The sequence below is a fragment of the Oncorhynchus gorbuscha genome, linkage group LG13, assembly GCF_021184085.1.
Source record: "Oncorhynchus gorbuscha isolate QuinsamMale2020 ecotype Even-year linkage group LG13, OgorEven_v1.0, whole genome shotgun sequence".
In the NCBI taxonomy this organism is placed as follows: domain Eukaryota; kingdom Metazoa; phylum Chordata; class Actinopteri; order Salmoniformes; family Salmonidae; genus Oncorhynchus; species Oncorhynchus gorbuscha.
Genome location: NC_060185.1, coordinates 84745722 through 84758836, shown reverse-complemented (window position 1 = coordinate 84758836; position 13115 = coordinate 84745722). Strand labels below are relative to the sequence as shown.

General features: G+C 47.7%; 1 protein-coding gene across 1 annotated transcript in view; it reads right to left on the bottom strand.

Annotated features, from left to right (window-relative positions):
- Positions 1-13115, bottom strand: part of LOC123993634 (cytoplasmic FMR1-interacting protein 2) — a 43877-nt gene that overhangs the window by 6012 nt on the left and 24750 nt on the right. The window contains exons 10-25 of the mRNA XM_046295994.1: positions 12571-12659; positions 11476-11713; positions 11154-11306; positions 10154-10293; positions 9667-9814; positions 9329-9482; positions 6237-6393; positions 5895-5991; positions 5709-5785; positions 5504-5612; positions 4292-4411; positions 3707-3906; positions 3439-3526; positions 3187-3330; positions 2953-3043; positions 1796-1926 (exon numbers count right to left, since the gene is read on the bottom strand). Of these exons, the coding sequence (XP_046151950.1) occupies positions 1796-1926; positions 2953-3043; positions 3187-3330; positions 3439-3526; positions 3707-3906; positions 4292-4411; positions 5504-5612; positions 5709-5785; positions 5895-5991; positions 6237-6393; positions 9329-9482; positions 9667-9814; positions 10154-10293; positions 11154-11306; positions 11476-11713; positions 12571-12659 (2136 nt within the window). The remainder of the gene's footprint in view (positions 1-1795; positions 1927-2952; positions 3044-3186; positions 3331-3438; positions 3527-3706; positions 3907-4291; positions 4412-5503; positions 5613-5708; positions 5786-5894; positions 5992-6236; positions 6394-9328; positions 9483-9666; positions 9815-10153; positions 10294-11153; positions 11307-11475; positions 11714-12570; positions 12660-13115) is intronic.

Sequence of the window (13115 nt, the reverse complement as noted above, 5' to 3'; positions counted from 1 at the left end):
ATAACATCTCACAGCAAGAACTGGCAAATCTGGTGCAGTCCATGAGGAGGAGATGCACTGCAGGACTTAATGCAGCTGGTGGCCACACCAGATACTGACTGTTAGTTTTGATTTTGACCCTTCCTTTGTTCAGGGACACATCATTCCATTTCTGTTAGTCAGATGTCTGTGGAACTTGTTCCGTTTATGTCTCAGTTGTTGAATCATGTTAAATATTTACACATGTTAAGTTTGCTGAAAATAAACACAGTTGAGAGTCAGAGGACGTTTCTTTTGTTGCCGAGTTTACTTTACAGACAGCCACCCAGAAACACACAGGTCACCTCTATCATGGGAGCCAAGGACATGGAGAGATACTTTAAGATAATCACTTTTTATTATCAATTTATTTCCAATAATGATAGAATAATGATTGCAATCTTGGATTGTTCTTTATTTCTTACAATAATTTTAAAACCTCAATCTTTGGCTTTCATGGTCCTCCGGAGGTAAAACTTTGTGTGTCAAAGTAAGATGGTGAATATAAAAACAGAGAAACATGGCAGCCCAAACCAACAGAGAGAGAGATGGAGATCAGTCAGGGTGTGTGGCAGCCCAAACCAACAGAGAGAGAGATGGAGATCAGTCAGGGTGTGTGGCAGCCCAAGCCAACAGAGAGAGAGATGGAGATCAGTCAGGGTGTGTGGCAGCCCAAACCAACAGAGAGAGAGATGGAGATCAGTCAGGGTGTGTGGCAGCCCAAACCAACAGAGAGAGAGATGGAGATCAGTCAGGGTGTGTGGCAGCCCAAACCAACAGAGAGAGAGATGGAGATCAGTCAGGGTGTGTGGCAGCCCAAGCCAACAGAGAGAGAGATGGAGATCAGTCAGGATGTGTGGCAGCCCAAACCAACAGAGAGAGAGATGGAGATCAGTCAGGGTGTGTGGCAGCCCAAACCAACAGAGAGAGATGGAGATCAGTCAGGGTGTGTGGCAGCCCAAACCAACAGAGAGAGAGATGGAGATCAGTCAGGGTGTGTGGCAGCCCAAACCAACAGAGAGAGAGATGGAGATCAGTCAGGGTGTGTGGCAGCCCAAGCCAACAGAGAGAGAGATGGAGATCAGTCAGGGTGTGTGGCAGCCCAAGCCAACAGAGAGAGAGATGGAGATCAGTCAGGGTGTGTGGCAGCCCAAACGAACAGAGAGAGAGATGGAGATCAGTCAGGGTGTGTGGCAGCCCAAACCAACAGAGAGAGAGATGGAGATCAGTCAGGGTGTGTGGCAGCCCAAACGAACAGAGAGAGAGATGGAGATCAGTCAGGGTGTGTGTTTTTTTATACCAAAGACAAGACCTAGATTCTTACCACCTGTAGTAGTTTGCCAGCGTGTAATAAAGAAGAGTTGCAATTCAGATACAGCCAATATCAACATTTCTGGAGGGTGAAACTTTATTGAGACGAAGATGGAAACAGATATATTCAACCAGACAGAAGGAGGAGAAATAGCCTGACATGTATCAGTGCCTCTTTCTGAGTGAGAGTGAGAGAGAGAGGAGAGTATGAGAGAGGGAGCGAGGGAGGTGATGACGATGGAGAGTATGAGAGTATGAGGGGATGAGAGTATGAGAGTATGAGAGGGGATGAGAGTATGAGAGGGGATGAGAGTATGAGAGGTGATGAGAGTATGAGAGGGGAAGAGTAAAGGAGAAAGAGAAAGGTATACAGGTGAAGCAGAAAAAGGTGGGAAAAGGAGGGAAGGACAGAACAGAGGAGCAGAAGGGATAGAAGTGAAAGAGGAGAAGAGGAGGAGGGACTCACCAGAGCTTGTTCGATGAGCAGACAGAAGAGGATGGCGTTCCCCACCTCTCTGAGACTCTGGAAGACATCCGTCTTCAGCTCTGCGTACTCTATAATGTCCTTCAGCTGGTGGTGGAAGAACTCCAGGATACCTGGCAGGGAAGGACAATCTATCAATGTATTTTATAAAGCCCTTTTTACATCAGCGCTGTTACAGATACCCAGCCTAAAACCCCAAAGAGCAAGCAATGCAGATGTAGAAGCACAGGGGCTAAGAAACTCCCTAGGAAGAAACCTAGAGAGGAACCAGGCTCTGAGGTGTGGCCAGTCCTCTTCTGGCTGTGCTGGGTGGAGATTAGAAACCTAGAGAGGAACCAGGCTCTGAGGTGTGGCCAGTCCTCTTCTGGCTGTGCTGGGTGGAGATTAGAAACCTAGAGAGGAACCAGGCTCTGAGGTGTGGCCAGTCCTCTTCTGGCTGTGCTGGGTGGAGATTATAAACCTAGAGAGGAACCAGGCTCTGAGGTGTGGCCAGTCCTCTTCTGGCTGTGCTGGGTGGAGATTAGAAACCTAGAGAGGAACCAGGCTCTGAGGTGTGGCCAGTCCTCTTCTGGCTGTGCTGGGTGGAGATCATACAAGTACATGTGGCCATTAAGGCCTGAACACAGTTAAAAGTTACATCTTCAAAGTGAAAAGAGTTCAATGTGAAAACAACAGATCCGATCACATGGAGTTATACTATGAAAGGGACTGTCCTTGACTGATAAACACACATCAGTATCATTATGGAACATCCAGGTATGGTAGGATTATGAACTGCAGCATGTTGACTATGACGATGTATATTCCGTCACTGTGCTCTCTATGACCGAGATCAGGCATACAGGAAGTCCATTAAATGTTCAGTACAGCCTGTTACGGTACAGAACACCCCTAATCTACCTAGCCTATAATTCCTGGTCATAAAGAGACATGGTAAACCTGCAGATCTCATTTGATCTGTCAGATGACTGTAATATGATTGGGCAACAACAGGAAGTTTTATTGTCTGGGACCAACTGGGCTTCAAACCTGGGTTGTCTGTATGAGTCATGGCTGTGTTAGCCCTCTGAGATAGCTGAGATAGCTGAGATAGCCTAGACATTCACTGAACTACATCTGACTACAGTACATCAACCGACCTGGGGATCCGTACTCGTGGCGCGGCAGGCGACAGATCTTGGGCATTACCTCGATCAGAGTCTTCACATACTGCAGGATAGTACCCTGCAACTAGAGAGGAAAGAGAAGAGGAAGATGAAGAGGGAGAAGGAGGGTAAAAAGATGAGATTAGTTGGATATAGTGTTTTTAACAGAGCGCTGGTATGTAGGAGTACATTCAGACAATAGTAAAAGACACAAATAGCCCATAATACCAGGCTCTTGACTATCTTGAGCAGTTCCTCCATCACCACGGCGATGCCCTGGTAACCAAGGAGACGGCAGATGGTTTTGAAGTGGGGCGGGCCTACGAAGTTCCTGTAGGAGCTATAGATGTGGGAGTAGGCAATGTTCAGAGGCTGGGGGAAGGTGAAAAACAACACATCAGAAGCATGCTCTCAAAATAGGTCCAAATGTTTCTCATTTATACAATTGTACTCAAATAGGAGACCGTATACAGTACATACCTTAGACCCATACAGGTAGTACGGCTGCACGTTCGCCGGCTTGTCTCGCTGAGGCTCCTGGGTAAAGGGGATGGCAGTCCGCACGAAGCTGAGGAAGGTAAGGGGTCATAAGGGGTCATGAGCAGGAGTCCACTTAGGTAATAACTAAATGGAATATAGATAAACAACTGCTGAACCTAAGCGATGTTTTGGTAGACCTGCAGAGAACTGTAAGCTAGGGAACATGTCCAAGACTATCAATAAGGACCCCCCCCCCCTCCCCACTGACCGGTTGGTGGAGCCGTTGTAGCAGTAGTTGGGGAGGAAGTCAAAGTTGAGTTCCCAGAAGACATGGAGCGTGATGCGTCCGTAGGGGGCAGACACATTGTGGTTGGCCTCGCGGAACATGGCGTCGAAGCTGTCCAGGGTCATGTGCTTCGAGAGCAGACGATGAGTCAGTCTGTTGATGTCCATCAGCCACTCCAACTCCTGATGGGTGGAGTGGTGTGTGAGAGAGAAATGTGGGGTAGTGGGTGAGAGAGGGGGAAAAAGAGAGAGGGGGGTGGGGTAGTGAGTGATTGAGTCATGGGAGAGAAAAATCAACATCATAAACAACATCAACTGCTGATGGGTGGAATGGTGAGACAGAATAAAATCTGGTAATATAATGTGGCCAGTAGGTCATGGGCCCCAGAGGACAGGAAAGGGCCTATGAGAATGAGCCTAGTGTGTGATGTTACCAAGGACTGACAGTATGCTATCTGAGAGAGTACATATGACCCAGGATTGGGAGTGTGAAGGAGGGTTGGTTGTGTGTGTGTGTGTGAAGGTTGAGACCACAGTATACAGTATGCCCCTGCCCTGGTGTTCTCACCACAATAGAGGTGAGGTCTTCACTCTCAAATCGACTGATGGCCTGGTCCAGAGACTTGTACATGGCTGCTGAGATCCTCTGGGTGATCAGACGGTTCAGATCGATGGAGCGACCCAGGAGCTGGAGAGAGAGAGAGGACATGATGAGAGGGAGGGGGGGGAGTGAGTGAGTGAGTGAGTGAGTGAGTGAGTGAGTGAGTGAGTGAGTGAGTGAGGAGTGAGGGAGGGAAGAGAGCGAGAGAGGGGGGAGAGGATGAGAGAGAGGTGTTGTGTGATTTAATGTTCAAAACTGACCATGTAGTCAGTCTCACAAAGATCTCTGAAAGTGTACCGCAATGACAGGTATGACAGGGCGGCGTATGACAGGGAGGCGCATGACAGGGAGGCGCATGACAGGGCGGCGCATGACAGGGAGGCGCATGACAGGGAGGCGCATGACAGGGAGGCGCATGACAGGGAGGCGCATGACAGGGAGGCGCATGACAGGGAGGCGCATGACAGGGAGGCGCATGACAGGGAGGCGCATGACAGGGAGGCGCATGACAGGGCGGCGCATGACAGGGCGGCGCATGACAGGGCGGCGCATGACAGGGAGGCGCATGACAGGGAGGCGTATGACAGGGAGGCGTATGACAGGGAGGCGTATGACAGGGAGGCGTATGACAGGGAGGCGTATGACAGGGAGGCGCATGACAGGGAGGCGTATGACAGGGAGGCGTATGACAGGGAGGCGTATGACAGGGAGGCGTATGACAGGGAGGCGCATGACAGGGAGGCGCATGACAGGGAGGCGCATGACAGGGAGGCGCATGACAGGGAGGCGCATGACAGGGAGGCGCATGACAGGGAGGCGTATGACAGGGCTAGGGTGACCAAGTTTAAATACCCAAATCCAGGACAGAGGGATGATTTTTCGGGACATTCGCGGGACAGTGTAGCCAACACATTAATAATCCCCCCCCACACACACACAAAATAAATCTCCCTCCCGCTGCACCGAACTAGCTAGCAAGCTAATTGAAGCACAACTAATAAGCATAGAGAGCCTCAAGTTTTACGAAATGACCTGATATCTGTCGGTCTAAAGCGGCTATTTCCTTCCTTTGTAGCGCTCCATTAGACACATGCTTTTTGTAAGTAACAAAGGGCTAAAAGGCGGGTCTATGGTCACCCTTGCCAGGGTGTATTCCAGGGCGATGTAAGACAGACCTACCTGTACGTGTCTCTGTTTGAGCAGCGTCTCATAACGGTTGGAGGGGGGATAGGGGATGATCACACCATAGTTTTTACACTCTGCCCTGAAACGCTTGTCCAGGAGGACACTGTGGAGCAAAAACACAACAACATCCTTCACTGCTTGATTTAACCCCCCCCCCCCCCCCCATATCAACAGGATTCAGTTTCCAGCCGTCTCTTACCTTCCAGACATGGCTTTGTAGTAGGCAAATATCTGGTCAGCCAGCTTGTAGACAAACTGATCGAAGCACAGGTTCACCTGTAGGAAAAACAGCATCCGTAACTCACTACTCTTGTGGGGATTGGCGATGAATTACTTGTCATTATTTGATTTCTGAGGCGGCCATCTTTGTTCCGTGCTAGTTTACCTCAGCCTCTATCTCATCGTAGAGGAACTGTTTCTTGAACTTGGTCAGAGCGTAGTAGCCACTGTCATTGTAGAGGTCCAGAGGGTACAACACATACCTGGGAGAAACAGTCAGGATGGCATCAGCAGGCACAAACACACACAGACTCAGCATGGACACAATGACAAGAGAGACAACAAACACCATCTTTCTGTCACTTCCTCTTTCTCACCACACACACACACACACACACACACACACACACACACACACACACACACACACACACACACACACACACACACACACACACACACACACACACACACACACACACACACACAGGTCTAAACAGGGTTTTACTCCATCATGGATGGCTCCTTGGTCTCCAGAATGTGATCTGTGAGAATCCAGGGCATGGACATCTCGATGGGGAACTGGATCCTGCGACCCATGGTCAACTCCAGGAAGAACTCTCTGAACCACAGCTGAGACAGGTCACAGCAGTGCTGCAGCGCCTCTGGAGGATGGGAAGGGAATAACATGACATTATTATACATTATTAGAGGAAGCACTTTCTGAACCACATTTGAGACAGGAAACAACAGTGCTGCAGTGTCCCTTTTCACTCGGGGTCCCCCTTCCAGCATTGTGGAAAATCCCCCCCAATTAGATTTCAGCGTGGGCATCGACCTTATGTAGTGAAAGCAGTGCTGCACCACCTCTACAGGTGGTTAATAAAATTATATTATTATAGGAGGGGTGGTGAATAACATGATATTATTACAGGAGGGGAGGTGAATAACATGATATTATTACAGGTGGTGAGGTGAATAACATGATATTTTTACAGGAGGGGTGGTGAATAACATGATATTATTACAGGAGGGTTGGTGAATAACATGATATTATTACAGGAGGGGAGGTGAATAACATGATATTATTACAGGAGGGGTGGTGAATAACATGATATTATTACAGGAGAGGAGGTGAATAACATGATATTATTACAGGAGAGGAGGTGAATAACATGATATTATTACAGGAGAGGAGGTGAATAACATGATATTATTACAGGAGGGGTGGTGAATAACATGATATTATTACAGGAGGGAGGTGAATAACATGATATTATTACAGGAGGGTTGGTGAATAACATGATATTATTACAGGAGGGTTGGTGAATAACATGATATTATTACAGGAGGGTTGGTGAATAACATGATATTATTACAGGAGGGTTGGTGAATAACATGATATTATTACAGGAGGGTTGGTGAATAACATGATATTATTACAGGAGGGTTGGTGAATAACATGATATTATTACAGGAGGGTTGGTGAATAACATGATATTATTACAGGAGGGTTGGTGAATAACATGATATTATTACAGGAGGGGTGGTGAATAACATGATATTATTACAGGTGGTGAGGTGAATAACATGATATTATTACAGGAGGGGTGGTGAATAACATGATATTATTACAGGAGAGGAGGTGAATAACATGATATTATTACAGGACGGGTGGTGATTAACATGATATTATTACAGGAGGGTTGGTGAATAACATGATATTATTACAGGAGGGGTGGTGAATAACATGATATTATTACAGGAGGGTTGGTGAATAACATGATATTATTACAGGAGGGTTGGTGAATAACATGATATTATTACAGGAGGGTTGGTGAATAACATGATATTATTACAGGAGGGGAGGTGAATAACATGATATTATTACAGGAGGGGAGGTGAATAACATGATATTATTACAGGAGGGGAGGTGAATAACATGATATTATTACAGGAGGGGAGGTGAATAACATGATATTATTACAGGAGGGGAGGTGAATAACATGATATTATTACAGGAGGTGAATAACATGGGAGGTGAATAACATGATATTATTACAGGAGGGTTGGTGAATAACATGATATTATTACAGGAGGGGATATTATTGGTGAATAACATGATATTATTACAGGAGGGTTGGTGAATAACATGATATTATTACAGGAGAGGAGGTGAATAACATGATATTATTACAGGAGGGGAGGTGAATAACATGATATTATTACAGGAGGGGAGGTGAATAACATGATATTATTACAGGAGGGGAGGTGAATAACATGATATTATTACAGGAGGGGAGGTGAATAACATGATATTATTACAGGAGGGAGGTGAATAACATGATATTATTACAGGAGGGAAAGGTGAATAACATTATATTATTACAGGAGGGGAAGTGAATAACATGATATTATTACAGGAGGGGAGGTGAATAACATGATATTATTACAGGAGGGGAGGTGAATAACATGATATTATTACAGGAGGGGAGGTGAATAACATGATATTATTACAGGAGGGGAGGTGAATAACATGATATTATTACAGGAGGGGAGGTGAATAACATGATATTATTACAGGAGGGGAGGTGAATAACATGATATTATTACAGGAGGGAAGGTGAATAACATGATATTATTATAGGAGGGAAAGGAAAGAAAAAAGTACAAGGTGAGGATTGATCATGACCTTGAGGGTGGTAGTGTAAGTGTCACATCCTGATCTGTTTCACCTGTTCTTGTGATTGTCTCCAAACCCCTCCAGGTGTTGCCCATCTTTCCCATTATCTTCCCCATTAGCCGCTGTGCATTTATACCGGTGTTCTGTTTGTCTGTTGCCAGTTTGTCTCGTCAAGCCTACCAGCGTGTTTGTCCTATTTCTGTTTTCTTGAGCACATGTTTTCTAGTTATCCCGGTTTTGATCATTCGTTCTGTACCCTACGACACGGCCCTGGATTACAGACCTCTGCCTGCCCTGACCCTGAGCCTGTCGTTCTGTAACCTTTGACACGGCCCTGGATTACAGACCTCTGCCTGCTCTGACCCCGACCCCGAGCCTGTCGTTCTGTAACCTTTGACACGGCCCTGGATTACAGACCTCTGCCTGCCCTGACCCTGAGCCTGTCGTTCTGTACCCTACGACACGGCCCTGGATTTACAGACCTCTGCCTGCCCTGACCCTGTCGTTCTGTACCCTACGACACGGCCCTGGATTACTGACCTCTGCCTGCCCTGACCCTGAGCCTGTCGTTCTGTAACCTTTGACACGGCCCTGGATTACAGACCTCTGCCTGCCCTGACCCTGAGCCTGTCGTTCTGTACCCTTTGACACGGCCCTGGATTACAGACCTCTGCCTGCCCTGACCCTGAGCCTGTCGTTCTGTAACCTTTGACACGGCCCTGGATTACTGACCTCTGACTGCCCTGACCCTGAGCCTGTCGTTCTGTAACCTTTGACACGGCCCTGGATTACTGACCTCTGACTGCCCTAGACCTATAGTTCGCCTGCCCTGTTTTATAATAAACATGTTATTCTAACTGTCTGCATATGGGTCTTATCCTGAGCCCTGATAGGAAAGCGTGTGTGTGTGTACATACCGCTGAAGTTGAGCAGGTGTGTGAAGAAGAAGGAGTGTTTGTGGAAGTCTTCTATAGCCAGTACTATGGGTCCATCCAGACTGCTGCGTAGAGTCTTCTTAGAACCACTCTTATCAGCTATCAACGACTCCAGCATCGTACGAACCATGTACAGCTAGCGAGGCAGGGAGAGAGAAAAAAACTACATAATACTATTCTTACCATTTCCCTTCAAAGTCCCTGTACTTGATCCTGCCCCTACAACCTGCCTCTATCCCTAACCAACATCTGTCTCTTCCATCCCCTGTTCCTAATTCCCCTAGCCCTCTGTTATCCTTCTCTCTCTCCCCCTGGTGTACCTGTGTGCTCGAGGGTCCCACAGCTCTGCGGGGCACCTTGATGTCGAACCCTCCCTTGGGGTCCTTCTCCCCCCTGAGACAGGGGTCATTGGGAGGCTCCCGAGCCCCCTCCCAGTCACAGATGGTCTTACGGATTGCCTGCAGGACACTAGAGAAAGACCAAGGGTTATCAGAGAATCAGCATTATAGGAAATGACTATCTGACGTAACCCAAATGGAACACTATTCCCTATGTAGTGCCCATGGGGTTAGGGTGCCATTTAGGACAGATTAGTTAACTACTGAAGGTCCATGGTTATTCTGTCTCAGCAAACAGTGAGAATTGTGCCATATGCACACGAGCCTTTGAGGGGACTTGAACCTTTTTTTCAAGGTGTTTTTTTTATTTATCAAGACCACCTAGAAAACAAGATGTTACAGAACATATTTTTCTCTTGCCTGAAATGTGTTACTAGTTGAACAGGAATGAGTGCAGCCAGCATGGTACCTGATGAGAACGTTCTTCTTCTTGCGTACGGCCTGACGTAGAGGCTCTCTGAGGGTCATCTGGGCAAAGTCCTGTAGGGCTGCATAGATGGTGTTCCTTATGGCCTGGTTGAATACGCTCTCCATACGACCCATCAACACCTACAACACAGATACCCTCATTATCGCCACATCCATAATAATATACAAAGAAAATACTAATATCACCACCACCACCCCCCCCTCCATCACCACCATCACCCCCTCCACCACCACACCCACCACCACCACTTCCATAATATCCCCAAAAATACCAAATAGCACCATCACCACCCCCTCCACCACAACCTCCACAACCACACCCAGTTCCTCCACATCCATCACAACCACCATCACAACCACCACCTCCATCATCATCACCACTACAACCAGCCCCTCCACCACCACAACAAAATACCAAATACCTCCAACATCATCCCCACCATCACCACCTCCATCATCATCACCACCACCTCCATCATCACCACCACCTCCATCATCATCAACACCACCATCACCACCACCACCCATTACCTCCACATCATCACCACCACCTCATTCACCATCACCTCCATCATAATCACCACCATCATCACCACCACCATCATCACCACCACATTCACCACCACCACATTCACCACCACCACATTCACCACCACCACATTCACATTCACCACCACCACATTCACCACCATCATCATCATCATCATCACCACCACCATTATCACCACCACCATTATCACCACCACCATTATCACCACCACCATTATCACCACCACCTCCATAATCACCACCACCATCACCATCTCATTCACCATCATCACCACCACCACCACCACCTCCATTACCTCCATCATTATCACCACCATCATCATCACCACCAATGTAACCACATTTCAACCAAGATGCACGGTGGTGAAATGCTGCTATGTTACTATTCTGTAAGTATCCCAACGATGTCATGACAAAGCTGTGTTTCTGACCTGCAGTCCCTTGATCATGGCGATGACCTCGACCAGGGCAAACTTCTCCTCAGAGGTGTAGTTGTAACGTGTAGCTCTCTCATACTCCTCTGCTGTGCCAGGACAGTCCTTGTTACAGAACTTATCTGTCGGGTGGACCAACTTCCACGAATACTGAGAGAGAGAATATGGTGTCAGAGTAAACTGAAAATCACAGGACCTGGTAAAAATACAATGACTTATTCATTTATTCATTTCAATAATTATATTTTTATGGGACCAAGAACGGACTACACACTGCCCCTTCTTTGACACACACACACACACACACACACCTACTCACCACTTCCATGACGTGTGTGCTCCACTTGGACAGCAGCTGTAACCCTCTGAGTGCCAGGTCAAACAGTTCCCTGTACTCCTCATCTGATTTCTGACTGTCCAGGCCTGACCCGGTCACTACCTCACTGTTACTGTAGCGAGCCAGCTCAGAGATGAACCGGATGTGGTCATCACGAATCTGAACCATCTGCTCACACAGGTTGTACTGGGGAGAAATGGAGCTCTGGGTACACGTCCACCTGTAGGAGGGAGGTTAAAGGTCAGGGTTCACACAGGTTGTACTGGGGAGAAATGGAGCTCTGGGTACACGTCCACCTGTAGGAGGGAGGTTAGAGGTCAGGGTTCACATAGGCTGTACTGGGGAGATGGAGCTCTGGGTACACGTCCACCTGTAGGAGAGAGGTCAGAGGTCATGGTTCACACAGGCTGTACTGGGGAGATGGAGCTCTGGGTACACGTCCACCTGTAGGAGAGAGGTCAGAGGTCATGGTTCACACAGGTTGTACTGGGGAGAAATGGAGCTCTGGGTACACGTCCACCTGTAGGAGGGAGGTTAGAGGTCAGGGTTCACATAGGCTGTACTGGGGAGAAATGGAGCTCTGGGTACACGTCCACCTGTAGGAGGGAGGTTAGAGGTCAGGGTTCAGGCTGTACTGGGGAGAAAGGCTGTCCACCTGTAGGAGGGGGAGATGGAGGCTCTACTGGGGAGACTTCCACCTGTAGGTGAGAGGTTAGAGGTCAGGATGCACACCCAGGTTGTACTGGTGGAGGTGAAGCTCTGGGTACATGTCCACCTACAAGAGAGAGAGTCAGGGGTTAGGGGGGGGGGGTCAAACTCATTCCATGGAGGGCCGAGTGTATGCTGTTTTTTTCTATTTCCTTTCAATTTGTGTCCAATTAAGACCTAAACAGCCAGGTAAGCAAATTTCTTACTAATCAGTGACCTTATATCATCAGTCAAGTACAAGGGAGGAGTGAAAACCTGCAGACACTCGGCCCTCCGTGGAATGAGTTTGACACCTGCGGGTTAGGAGCTGGGGTTCAGGACTTGTTAGAGGTCTGAATTTATGAGTTTAAAGATGGCTGATGTTCTTACTTGGACTTGTTCTCCTCGTAGTGGGCGCTGGTCTCTATGTAACGTGATAGTTCTATCTGCATGTCTCCAAACAGAGGCACCACCTGCAGCTGAGGCATCAAACAAGACACAGACACAGAGAGGGCTTCAGTCAGGAAGGAATCAAACAAGACACAGACACAGAGAGGGCTTCAGTCAGGAAGGAATCAAACAAGACACAGACAGAGAGAGGGCTTCAGTCAGGAAGGAATCAAACAAGACACAGACAGAGAGAGGGCTTCAGTCAGGAAGGAATCAAACAAGACACAGACAGAGAGAGGGCTTCAGTCAGGAAGGAATCAAACAAGACACAGACAGAGAGAGGGCTTCAGTCAGGAAGGAATCAAACAAGACACAGACAGAGAGAGGGCTTCAGTCAGGAAGGAATCAAACAAGACACAGACAGAGAGAGGGCTTCAGTCAGGAAGGAATCAAACAAGACACAGACAGAGAGAGGGCTTCAGTCAGGAAGGAATCAAACAAGACACAGACAGAGAGAGGGCTTCAGTCAGGAAGGAATCAAACAA